This window comes from Arachis ipaensis, chromosome B09 (genome assembly GCF_000816755.2).
Source record: "Arachis ipaensis cultivar K30076 chromosome B09, Araip1.1, whole genome shotgun sequence".
Classification (NCBI taxonomy): Eukaryota; Viridiplantae; Streptophyta; class Magnoliopsida; order Fabales; family Fabaceae; genus Arachis; species Arachis ipaensis.
The window spans coordinates 15,187,354-15,200,157 of record NC_029793.2 but is presented as its reverse complement, the minus strand read 5'-3'; the positions used below and the strand labels follow the sequence as shown (position 1 = coordinate 15,200,157).

General features: G+C 36.9%; 1 protein-coding gene and 1 long non-coding RNA gene across 2 annotated transcripts; both read left to right on the top strand.

Annotated features, from left to right (window-relative positions):
• Nucleotides 6,891-10,900, top strand: LOC107615124 (zinc finger BED domain-containing protein RICESLEEPER 2-like). The gene is made up of 6 exons (XM_016317235.1): nt 6,891-7,067; nt 7,361-7,501; nt 8,505-8,589; nt 8,816-8,909; nt 9,381-10,523; nt 10,684-10,900. Exons 1-6 carry the CDS (start codon nt 6,891-6,893, stop codon nt 10,898-10,900), a joined length of 1,857 nt encoding a protein of 618 aa, XP_016172721.1.
• On the top strand, nt 11,372-12,508 carry LOC107616912. The gene is made up of 2 exons (XR_001614700.2): nt 11,372-11,444; nt 12,395-12,508. It is a non-coding gene; the product is annotated as an uncharacterized LOC107616912 (long non-coding RNA).

The window sequence follows — 12,804 nt, the reverse complement described above, 5'->3', positions numbered from 1 at the left end:
TTATATATTATACTATTTTGTTGTATATTTATATAGAAACAAATTTAAGATTTTATTATTTAATTAATTTTAAATTGTAGATTTATTTTTTATTTTACTTTATTGTGTTGTATATATTATATTTTTTTATTTTATTCAGAATTATTTTTTTATATATATTATTTATTCTAATGATTTTATTTTTATTAAAAAATTTTATAAGAATATAGAGAGATGGGGAATAGAAATCTCTGTAAAGACTATGAAAAATGAAAATAAAGAATGGACTCAGTTATTTTTCACAGTGAAAATCAAAATGAGAATAGAAAGAATTTTGAAATTTGGGAACGGAGAGCGAGGAGACCCCACCCGTTCTGCCATGCCCCATTGACATCTCTAATTAATAACAACTTCCAACAATAATATAATCAATCTCAATAGTTGATAGAACTATTATATTTTGCATTTTGTTTTCCCATGTGATAAGACACTTTTTAAAGAAGTAACGGTTACTACATGTTCTTTATCAATTCTGTCTCCAACAGAATTGCATCTATATACCCTTTAACAATTATATTACATGTATATTAAAATCAGTTATCAAAATCAGCTACCAGTATAAAATATATGTTAAAATATAAATACACATTGAAAAAATAAATTAAATCACACATATATTTATCACAAATACATTGATAACCAATTTTAGTAATTAATTTTGATGTATAAATAACAAATCCCATTTTAAGTCCCAAACCTAATAAGTAAAAAAATGAAACATAGCATGAGAGAGAGAGGAAGAGAGAGGGGGGGGGAGGGGAACACAGAGAGGGGTAGGGCTTGGGAATTACATCAACATTCGAAGGATCCTAGGGTTTGGAACAAAGACGAGTACCATCGACTGGAAAGTGAATTTTTCTCCATTTTTGTCGATAATTTACCGGAAGATATTTTCAAGAGGGAATTATTTCACCTATTCACCTGGATAGGAAGAATCAATGACATATATCTTGCTCGTAAGCAGAAAAAAGGTATGATATATCTTTTTGCCTTTATACGGTACACGATATAAGGGGGGCACTGAAGGCGATAACAGACATGGATCGTATGAGATTATGAGGGAAGACAATCTCAGTAAAAGAAGCTAAGTATAGAAGGCCAATAAAGAAGAAGGTAAGAAGTATGCATGTCAAAGGTAGAGAACGGAACGACGATGAGGATGGGATGACTCAACGTGAGGATAGTTTGTCTACGCATACAGGTAGGGGAGGAACGATGAAGAATATGTCAGAAAAGAACTCAAACGGTAATGGATGGACAAAGAAGGTTGAAGTAACAGTTGCAGAAGAAAATATAGGTTGGCTAGCAAGGAGTTTAGTCGGGGGACGACCAACGCCATAGATTTCAATGCTCTGAAGAAGGTAGTTTCTAGAAATCTGCCTCAGGTTGTTCAAGTCTGTGAATTAGGAGCATATAAGGCACTACTAACTTTTGACACCGTGAAGCATGCGGAGGAATATTATACATTCAAAATGAATAGTCTTCTACAATTTTTTTATAGCGTTTGGAGGTAGGAGGAATCAGAACGAAGTGAGACTAGAAGAGTATGGCTAGAATGTTTTGGAGTGCCACTGCATGTGTGGTCTGCAGAAACATTCAAAAGGATAGGTGGACAATGGGGAGAAGTAGTATAGTGTGATGAAATGACGGAATCAAAACTGTCATTCAGCTCTGGAAGAGTTCAAATTGATACTTGTATGTTTGATGTTATTAGTGAATGGATCCACATAACGATTGGCACTAGTGGGTTTGATGTTTTTGTGAAGGAGGTTGGAAGTGAGATATATGGAGTGGAGAGCATGATATAGGGGAAAATCTGCGAAGGTTGAAGGCCAACTATGATGGAAGCGATACAGAAATGAAGATGCCGGCACCGATGTTTGATTCGGCGGCTGAATTGGTGGAGGCAAGGATGAGGAATCACGGTGAAGATAAGGGTAGAACAGTAATTCATGATTTGTTTTTGAATGACTGGAAACAGGAGCATTTATTATCATTGAAGGAAAAAAAATAACTGAATTAAATGCATTAAAGAAAATTGATAGAGGCAAAATTTATGGGGATGCTAAATTTATTAGGGAATGGGACTCGGAAAGAACCGTGTCACAAGAATTTTCCAATTCAAGTGGCGGGGTATATGAGGGTGTTATAAGGGCTGGAAGAAGGAATGTGGTGGGCCATTGTTTTCATAGGAAGAGTGATAATATAATAAGAGGGAGGGAAGGAATGGGCATTGTGGGCTTTCATGTTATTGGGCTTACAAATGAGAATAGCCATCTTGGACATGTTGAAGGAGGAATGATGAGCCTTGGACGGTGGGCTCATATTGAAGCAGGTTAAGCTGATGCTCCACAGGTTGCAAAGGGACATGCTAATGAAAATAGGAGCAGCAACAAGTTCCCTTCGAGGAGTAGTTCCTGCACACCGCTGGAACCTATGCATCCGACGATGAGACACTTGCGGGCAGAACCAGGCCTTGGAGAAGATGACCTGCAGCAAAACAGCATCGGCCTTGGAGAAGATGTCGCGAGGCAGACGGCGCCGGGGCCAAGCGGGTTGCATCACACGATAGCTACCCCACGTCTAGCACCTGGAGGCGGGATTTGGGTGAGCGGCGGTGACCAAAAAAATGAAGGGGATCAGGTTGCGGTGGCGGGAAGCTGTGTGGTAGAGTTGCACAATGAAAAAGAGTGCCATGGTGAAACCAATGAGCCGGTTAATTAGAGGAACAAGAGGAACTTCAATTTGGCAGAGGCAAGAGGCGAAGTAGGAGAGGTTATTCCAGAGATAGTGACAGTGTGCATGGACCAGTGCGCAAATGATGAAGAGTGTGGCAATGAGGAGGATGAACCCGAAACTAGCCAAGTACAACAAAACGTGATGAATGATGAAAGGCTGAAGTGGGAGGAACAGACGAATGAAAATAGGAAAACTTGGGAATCAGAAGTGGAATTAGGTGCAGTTTTACATAATGAAGAAGAGGATATTATGGCAATACTTCAAGCTCAGAATGAAGAAATTACAAACAGGAAGAGGCTGGCAAAACAAAAAGAGAAAGTAAGAAGAAGTAGACCTAAGAACTGCAACAAGGTATGTAAAAGTATTTTTAAATGATTTATAGTTGTTGGAATATTAGGGGGTTAGTAGTGACGGAAAACTGAGAATGATAAAAGAATTGAAAAAGAGTAGTAGATTAAACATGTTAGGGTTGATTATTGAAACTAAGCGCCAAGTCTTGACAAAATTTGATGCAATATATATTTGGGGAAATGACATGGTGGGCTGGGAATATGTGGAATCTGTAGGTGCTTCTGGAGGCTTGTTGCCAATGTGGGATGATATGGTGTTTAAAATGAAGAACTGCTATAAAGAAAAATGTTGGCTGTGTGTGGAGGGAGTGATGACTAATATAAATCTTACTTGTGCGCTTTGTTTGGTTTATGAAGTGCATGGGAGAGCGAAAATACTGGTGATGTGGGAGGAGTTGAGTTATATTGTGGGGCTGTGTTAGGTGCCTTTTTGCTTCATGAGGGACTTCAATGAAATACTGCAAGTGGAGGAAAGAAAAGGAGCGAGTAGGTTACCGGTGTCTGCGGAAGAGTTTAAGTTTTGGATACAAGACATGCAGTTGCTGGATCTCCCTCTTAATGATCGTAAGTTCACATGGTTCAGGGGCCGACAGTGTAGCCGCATTGATAGGGTCATGGTCAGTGTAATTTAGATTGAAACACTTCCGGATACTCGCTTGAGAGGTGGACCTCGAGTGTTATCAGATCACTGTTCGTTGATTGTGGAAGATACAAGGGTGAAGGGAGGCCCAAGACTGTTTAGAAGTTTAGATGCTTGGTTCACACATGCGGGTTTTCTGAGGATGGTAAAAGAGGAATGGAGAACCTTAGGGGATGTTCAATTCACTAGCAAGCTAAAGGCGCTAACGGCACCCCTGAGAAGATGGCATAGAGACAATTCTGGTGACATGGATAGTAGAATATAGAGGTTTGAAGATGAGATAAAAAAGATTGATGATATGGTAAGTGATGGCGCATATGACGGTACAATGGAGGCTAGACGCAAAGCATTGGTGAGATGCTGTAAAAAGTGGTATATTCAGAAGGAAATTCATTGGAGGTAGATGTCTCGGTCTCAATATGCCAAGGATATGGATAAGAATACAAGATATTTTCATCAAGTAGCATCGGCTAGAAGGAGAAACAACAAAATTGATGCGCTCTTGCTGTATGGGAGGTTGGTTCGAAATCAGGCCAGAATAAAGGTGGCAATTAGAGGGTTTTATAGATATTTGTATCGGCAAGAATATGCTCCATTGATTGGGTTTCAGGAAGGACTAGTGATAAAGATAGATGGAGATGAGGCTACGGCATTAGAAGTAATGCCCTCTACTGAGGAAGTCAAAGAGGCTGTTTGGGATTGTGAGTCTACAAAAGCCCCAGGTAATAACGGGCATAACATGAACTTCATTAAGAAGTGTTGGGATGAGATTGGCCATGAATTCACTGCAGCAGTGTTAGGATTTTTCCAAAGCGCCAAATTACCAACGGAAGCAAATGTAACTTGGGTGGCTTTAGCTCCAAAGTTCGTGGGTGCCAAGGAGATCAAGGACCTTAGGCCTATTAGCATGGTTGGATGTGTGTACAAAGTAATATCGAAGGTTTTGGTAAAAAGGATGAGTTCAGTGATGCCAAGATTAGTGGGAGAGACACAAAGTGCTTTTGTAAAAGGTCGGAAAATACCTGACGGTGCTCTAATTTCATGTGAAACAATTCAGTGGCTAAGGATGAGCAAGAAGAAGGCGGCGATTATAAAGTGATGAGTTTGGAAAACTCTAAATTATTTTGATGATGAACAAACATTATTGAATTAATTAATTACAAAATTATTAATTTGCTTCTCATTTAACATATGATGATTAATAATTTTGTGATGCAGTTTTTGCAATTGGACCATATTGGATTATTATGCTACAAGCCCAATTTGATTAAAAATGATCAGCATTGATACAAAATTATTTTTGATCCTTATGACTGAAACAATTTTTATTGGGTCAGATTGATTTAAGCAAGCCCAAATTAATATTAACAATTAGCCTTATGCAATTTTGTCATATGAATGTTGGCTGAAATAATTTTAGCTGGGCCAGTTTGAATTATTATTGATATAAGCCCAAATTACTTTGCTTGCTTGGTCCGAAACCAATTTTGAGAGAAAGCAAATGTATTACTTCTTGCTTCCAACGGAATCCATTTCTATCATGTGGTGGAATTCAAATTTTATTAAAGTGAAGTTAATACATGCATTGGAAACATGAGAGAGAGTTAGACTTTGATTTGATGGACATCATTAAGCTACACACTACCTAATGCAAGGGAAGTAATTTACTTTACCAAAACCCATTATTTAGTGTTCAAATTTCTCTCTCCTCTCTTTCTCATCTTGGTTCTTGTTTTCGGTCATTACACAGCAAGTTATGGAAGAAACATTGAGCCACCGAAAAGAAGAAAGTGCAAGCAACAAGACCATCACAATGATGGCAAGAAAAAGAAAAATAAAAGTATGCTGTGGCTGAGATTCTCATCACTTATGGTAAGATTTGGTGAAGAGATCTTGGCTTCTCCATACCAAAAATGGTTGAAGAAGATTTCGGTCAGTAGAAGGAGATCCTTAGAGGGATGGCTTGACTCTGATTTTGCTCAACCACCACAGGAGGTAGCTACAGTGGCTACGTGATGAAAGAGACAGAAATTGGAGCAGATGAAGCTATCATCATCATGAAGAATCAAGGGCTAGGAGTCTATCTTGGGTTGCAAGGCAAGATGGAGGGCTCGGATTGATGAAGATTGGTTACCAAGGAAGGACTAGAGGTAATTGCATGTTGGGTTTTGCATTGGTTATCTCTTTTCTCTCTCTCTGGCCGAACCGGTTCTGGTTTGAAGAAGAAGAAGATTAGCTTGGTTTGTTTGGTTTCAACCGTGGAGGCTTCTCCCTAGAAGTAAGGGTGAATATCCAGGGCTTGAAGCAAGGAGTGAGAGTGCAAGGCACAGAGTTCTCATAGCTACCTAAGCTAACAGAAGTTCTTCTCCTTCAATGTTCTTCATTTTGTAATTTTTCTATTTAATTTTTTTTGTCTTGAGTCTCATGGAAAAAGGCAAACAGTGAGGTTTGTATGAAAAAGCCATAGAGCGAAAAAAGGCAGAGAGTGCAAAATTAAATGAAAAAGCCATAGATATCCTTAGAGGTCCTTTTTACATCTGTGTTGTGTTTCATGATTCTGTGGGAATTCCCTTACAAGTTGGGTTAGCACTTAGCAGGTGAAAGCTTGGCTGTGACCAAGTCAAGTTCAGGATTGGGGATTAGATTCTGGACTTGTCCCAGATAGGAAGGGTTGTTCATAGGGAGAATTGGTGATTGTAATCAAGAATGATTATAGTGAAATTCCATCATCTTTGTGATGGGGACTGGATGTAGGCTGCACTGCACTTAGCAGCTGAACCAGGATATATCTGGGTGTAATTTTCTCTCTCTTCTACTCCATTTCTGTTTCTGCTGTACAGGAGATAAAACTGAAAAAATATCTCGTGCTGTTCAACGAGACAAAAAGAAAAGTCTCGTGGCTGGGTACGAGATAAAAGAAAAAGTCTCGTTGCTGGTTACGAGACAAAAAGGCAAAAAGACTCCAGAAGTTGTTTCAAAGACCAGCAAGTGTTACTGAAGTGAAAAAGGGGCTAAGATTCAACCCCCCTTCTCTTAGCCACTGAAAAGCATCATAAAGTTAGATTTTTCAAAAGGCTTATGACAGGATCAGGTGGAACTTTGTGGATATTGTGTTACAAAAGATGGGTTTCGGTCATAGATGGAAAGCACGGGTAAAGGAATGTGTAAGTACAGCCTCTATGTCAGTTCTGATTAATGGGGCTCCGTCCAAGCCGTTCAAGATGGAGAGAGTTCTAAGACAAGGGGATCCTCTATCTCCTTTTCTGTTTGTCCTTGCGGTTGATGTATTACATAGGATGGTAGGAGAAGCAGTCAGGAATGGACGTATATCCCTACTGCTGGTTGGGAGGGATAACATAGAACTGTCACACTTACAGTTTGCGGATAGGGGTGGCAGTAGAACTCGAACCCGCGGGGCGGGTTCATATCGGGGCGGGGCGGGGTCGGGTTCAGGATAAACCCACCCCTACCCGCCCCGGAGTGTACATATATAAATACATAATTTTTGGGATTAGGGTTCAATCTTCATATCTCACCCACCGCCACTTACTTTTAGTTCCCAAATCCCAACCCTCAACTCACACCTCTACAGACTTCATCTCTTCTCCAAGGACGCCGCCCTCTTCAGCTCTTCTCCAAGGCCGACCGCCTCTGCTCAGCTGCACCAGACCACCAGTCAGTCGCCGTCAAAGCTCACCCGTCACTGCAGCCGGCCGGCATCGTCACAGCCACCGTCAGTCACCTTATCGCTGTCCCTCATCAAGCTCACATCGGCGTCGCTCCCACTTTTCTCCTCAGCATCACTGTTCTCTAGAAGTGTCAATTTAGCCCAAACCTTAGGGCTGGCCCTCAGCCCTCCAAAAAAATTTTAGCCCACAGCCCTAAAAATTATAAAATGATATTTTGTAAGCCCAACCCTAATTAAGCCCTGCCAACAAAAAAGCAAAACAGGGCTGGCCCTATAAGCCCTCCAAGCCCTAAATCTAACCTTCTCCTCCCTAAGAGGCTGAGACCCTGACCAGAGAACGCGTTGAAAGGGTGAAACTGTGAAAGGATTTGCGTTGAAACGGTGAACTGTGAAAGGATCTGCGTTCTACACTTCTACCTACGAAATCCGTGGCTACTTCTCCTCGCTCACACGGAATCAGAGGTGGGTTTCTTTGTTTTCTATCCCTCTCTGAGTTTCTTCTTTGTTTGTTTGCAATTGCATCACCCATTTTAATTCTGTTGACTGTTGTTAATAAACTGAGGTGGGTGATTTCAAAATAGTTGAACTATGAATTATAGACTGTGAACTATGAACTTGTTTTTAATTTTTTCCCAAAAGGAGATTATGGAATTGAGAATCAAAGTTGAGTTTTAGTTACCATTTTTCAATAATCTGCTATTTGATTCCTACATAAGCAATTATTCTGATTTTAAACTTGTTTAATGTGATTTTGGTATTGTTGCTTAGCATGATTAACTGTTGGATTGTTTAGCTTCTGTCTATTCCATATTTTCTTTCTATGATGTTTTTGAATCATTATCTTCATATTTGGATGAGTTTCATGAGAATGGTAATGGCATAATAAATCAAACGAAATTTTTAAATTGTTGATAACTAATTACTTGGATTGTTGATAACTAATTAGAAATTTTTAAATTGTAGAACTGGTATTGTTTTGAAAAATAAGTATTTGCAAATTGCAACTTCAACCGAGCATATATTGATTTCTGTGCACTTTGTTATGCAGAGTAGCCTCTCTGCTTCATTACATAAATTCCACAAACTGAACTATTTTGTCTCTTGTTACTACTTCACAGTGAAGTTCCGTGATAGTATATTTTTGTCATTACTAATTGACTTTGTTAACAACTTGCATTGATGTCTTTCATGCTTAATTTTCTCGTTATCTTTTATCTTTCATTACCACCACAAACTTCCTTGTTTTTAGTTTTCTAAGTAAATCAGTTGCATAAGTGACATGTATGTATTATTCCTAATTCTAATAGTGATGATAAATCATACTCATGAGAGTGTGATATTGAATTGCCGTTCATTTAGGGGAAGACAAGAAAACTATTGATTGTGGGCTTGTGGCGGCTTCTGCAGACCCTTTCAAAGTTCAAAGCACATGCAGGAAGTCTGAGATATTCAAGTAATTTTTCCATACTTAGCTTCTAAAATGATGCTATTGAATGTAACTGCTGCATCTACAAACCTCTGTGCTTGGTTATCCTCCACAAACTTAACTCTCTGTCACACTCAAGGTTTTGACATCTTTGTCTCTAATATTTTAGTTTGCTAACTTGCATTCTATAGTTATACTTAGTCTTCTCTCTTTAATTTGTTTCATATCATTGACTCCATCAAGTAAACTTACTTTGGCTTATATAAGAAGAGAGTTCAGATTTTTTTGGTGCTCCATGGGTTTTCCTATGACCATAGATTTCGTTAACATTTTCCCTTGCTTTTCCATTCCTAATACATGCTTTGCTTGTTTGATTGATTGTTACTGTTTTCTCTTCAATTACTTCTTATTGAAACTTCAGAGATGAATAATTAATATGAATTAATGAATGTTGTTGTTGCTATAGAATTTTAATACACATTATTTGGATATGATTAGGAAATTTATAAACATGGATGATGAGATTGTTTCTGAGACTCCTATTCAAACTTCTGGTAGTGTTGATTCTGGTAAAAAATCTAATGTTTGGAGGTTTTTTAAGAAGATTGGAAAAGACAGAAATGGTATTGAAAAGGATGAATGCAATTTTTGTCATCATGAATACAAAATTGGAAAAAATCCGAAAACTAAGAATGCTTACGGGACTTCTCATCTAAGTCGTCATATAGTTTCTTGTAAATCTATACCCCTCAATATTAGATTTGATGATGATATAGAGGGTCTGCCAACTAAAATTGATCAGAATGTTCATAGAAAAAAACTCGCTCAGGCTATAGCAAAACATGATCTTGCGTTTAGCTTTGTTGAGTATGAGGGTATTAGAGATTGGATTAATTACATTAGTCCAACGATTATAATGCCTTCTAGAAACACTTTAGTTTCAGATCTTCAAATGATTTATTCAACAGAGAAAGAGAAATTGAGGCAGAAGATGTCTAGGATACCTAATAGAATTTGTTTGACATCTGATGTGTGGACAGCATCTACCACTGAAGGATATATTTGTCTGACAGCTCATTTTGTTGATGAGAATTGGCGACTAGTGAGTAAGATTTTGAATTTTTGTCGAATGATTCCTCCCCATACTGGAACCGATATGGAAGCAGTCTTATTTAACTCTTTGAAGCAATGGGGTATTGATAAGAAAGTATTCTCTATTACTTTAGATAATGCTTCTGCAAATGACAACATGCAAAACATCTTAAAAACTCATCTACGTAAGCAGAATAGTTTGCTTTGTGATGGAGAATATTTTCATGTGCGTTGTTCCGCTCACATTTTAAATTTGATTGTACAAGAAGGGTTAAAGGTGGCTGCTGGAGCTTTATTTAAAATCAGAGAGAGTGTGAAATATGTGAAAGCTTCTGATGGGAGAAAAATGAAATTCAAAGATTGTGTGCAGCAAGCAGAAATTGAAGAAGGTGTTGGTCTAAAATCAGATGTTCCAACTCGATGGAATTCTACATATATGATGTTGGAAAGTGCAATTAAATTTGAAAAAGCGTTTGACATCCTTAGTGTTGTAGATGGAGCTTATAAAGATTGTCCGACAAATGAAGAATGGAGCTTAGCAAAAAAAATGTGTGAATTTTTTAGAGCCATTTTATGAAACTACAAACCTCATTTCGGGTTCATCATATCCAACATCAAATTTGTATTTTATGCAAGTTTGGAAAATTGAATGTCTTTTGGAAGACAATCAAACTTGTGATGATGTTGTTATTATGAACATGACTTTCAGAATGAAGATGAAGTTTGATAAATATTGGAAGGATTATAGCACTATCTTGGCTTTTGGGGCAATTCTTGATCCTCGATTAAAGTTAAAGTTCTTGAGGTTTTGTTACAAAAAACTAGATCCTTCAACCTTTAATTGGTTGATTTTAGATGATGAAATTGGTGAAATTCATGAAGAAGAATTGTCAACAGCAATGATGCATCCCCCTCAACATTCATGATTTTAGATGATGAATTTTTGTGTCAACTTTATTTTGATTTTCTAGAGACATTATTGATGGTAATTCTAGAGAGTAAGAAAAAGGGTGATGAGATAGTGAATGCCATGTTTGATTTCTTGATATATATATAGTTAAAAGTTGGATTTAATATGATCAATGTACATTATTAACATTTATTTTTTTATTTTTTTTATTTTTTACGCATAAAAATGATAAAGGGATAAAACAAACTAATGACTTTTAATAAGTTTTATGTGTGTTGTTGAAATAGAGAATGTAAAAAAAAAAAAAGAATTAGGTAACCCATGGGTTGGCCCTAGGGCTTTTGGCCCATGAGAGCTTTTAGCCCTGAGGGCTTTTTAAAAATTTGACCCTATTAGTTAAAGGGCTTTTTATTCTTTTGGCCCTATAAAGTAGGGCCAAAGCCCTATAGGGCCAAACATATTGACACTACTACTGTTCTCACCGTCACTGTCCTCGCCGCTCTCTAGTCTGCGATCTCTGGTCTCTGCTCGCCTCTCCCTCATCGTCTTTCTGCTAACTGGTAAGCACTCCTCTCCGACTCTCTTCTTCAGTTTATTTTTAAGTTATTTTTTATAACTTATTTTTTATGTTAAAATAGTTAAACTAGACTCATAATATTATTTATGATTGTTGTTGATAGTTGATAATCTGATTTTGTGGTGTTGATGGTTGATTTTGTGATGTTAATTGTTGATGCTTTAAATTTTGATTTTGTGTTGTCGATGTTTTAAATCTGTGAATCTGATTTTTTATTTTGTGTTGTTGATGTTTTAAATCTATAAATCTGTAAATCTGATGTTTTAAATCTATAAAACTGTAAATCTGATTTTTTATTCATTTCATATGCAACAATTTTCCTTTTGGATGCAACATGCAGTTATGGATTATGCTGCTTTTCAGTTATAAATGAATAGGGCAAAACATATGGTGCTAAAGCTTTTTTTTTCATTTTCATAAGAAATATTACTTGAAACTACACTCCTAAAAGATTCCTTCAATGCTTTCCTGATCAAACTCCCATTTTTTTTAATTTAATTCTGTGTATTATTTTTATGATTATGTCTTGTTCATTATTTGTCTCATTCAATTGTGTTGATTTTCATTCCTTGCTTCGGCTTCATTTCTTTTCTGTCGCTTGTTTGATTTGTCCGTATTATTCCTATTATATCTTATGATCTGATTAGCTTGTATTCAGCATGTTGTGTGGAAAATTAGATTATCATTGTTAAAAAAACATTGAAAGTTCTCTGTTCTTAGTATGAATTTGATGTAAATAGATTTTCATTGTTAAAAAATATTGGAAGGACCTATTTTTTATTGTTTAAGAGAGCATGTAGTTTTCTTATTTGAAACACTGAACATTTAGCTTTTGAGTTGGAGCTGAAATGTATCAGTATAATAATTGAAACTAATGAATTCTTTGTTTGATGTTAATTATAACTGAGATTTTATTTTGAATGAATGGCAGAGATGGGTGAGGAGGTGAAAGCAATTGTTCCCGAGTCTGTGCTTAAGAAGCAGAAGAGGGAGGAGGAATGGGCCTTGAAGAAAAAGGAGGAGTTTAATGCTGCAAAGAAGAAGAGAGTTGAGAGCCGCAAGCTCATTTACAGCAGGCAAAGCAATATGCAAAGGAATACCAGGAGCAGGTTGCATTTCACCTTAATATATTTCCCTTTTTCTCTGTTTTAATGTTTGTTTCTGTTTCCTTTATTACTTAATATTTATTTATGTTAATTTTTTACATAATACTAATTAATTTATTAATTTCTACCTCTTTTGATTTTTAAGTTTGAATCTTGACCTTCAAACTTTTAATGATGATGAAGATATGAAAAGTGATCAAGAATAATGATTGAAGACTCTTTTGATGCAATTTCTTT

Bases quoted from the DNA above. Each gene is read 5' to 3' on its own strand.
- LOC107615124 (XM_016317235.1), top strand. From the start codon at position 6,891: ATGGGTTTCGGTCATAGATGGAAAGCACGGGTAAAGGAATGTGTAAGT. The intron at 7,502-8,504 runs GTCAGTCACCTT...TTTGTTATGCAG, and splicing joins CCGGCATCGTCACAGCCACC to AGTAGCCTCTCTGCTTCATT. The intron at 8,910-9,380 runs GTAATTTTTCCA...GGATATGATTAG, and splicing joins AGGAAGTCTGAGATATTCAA to GAAATTTATAAACATGGATG.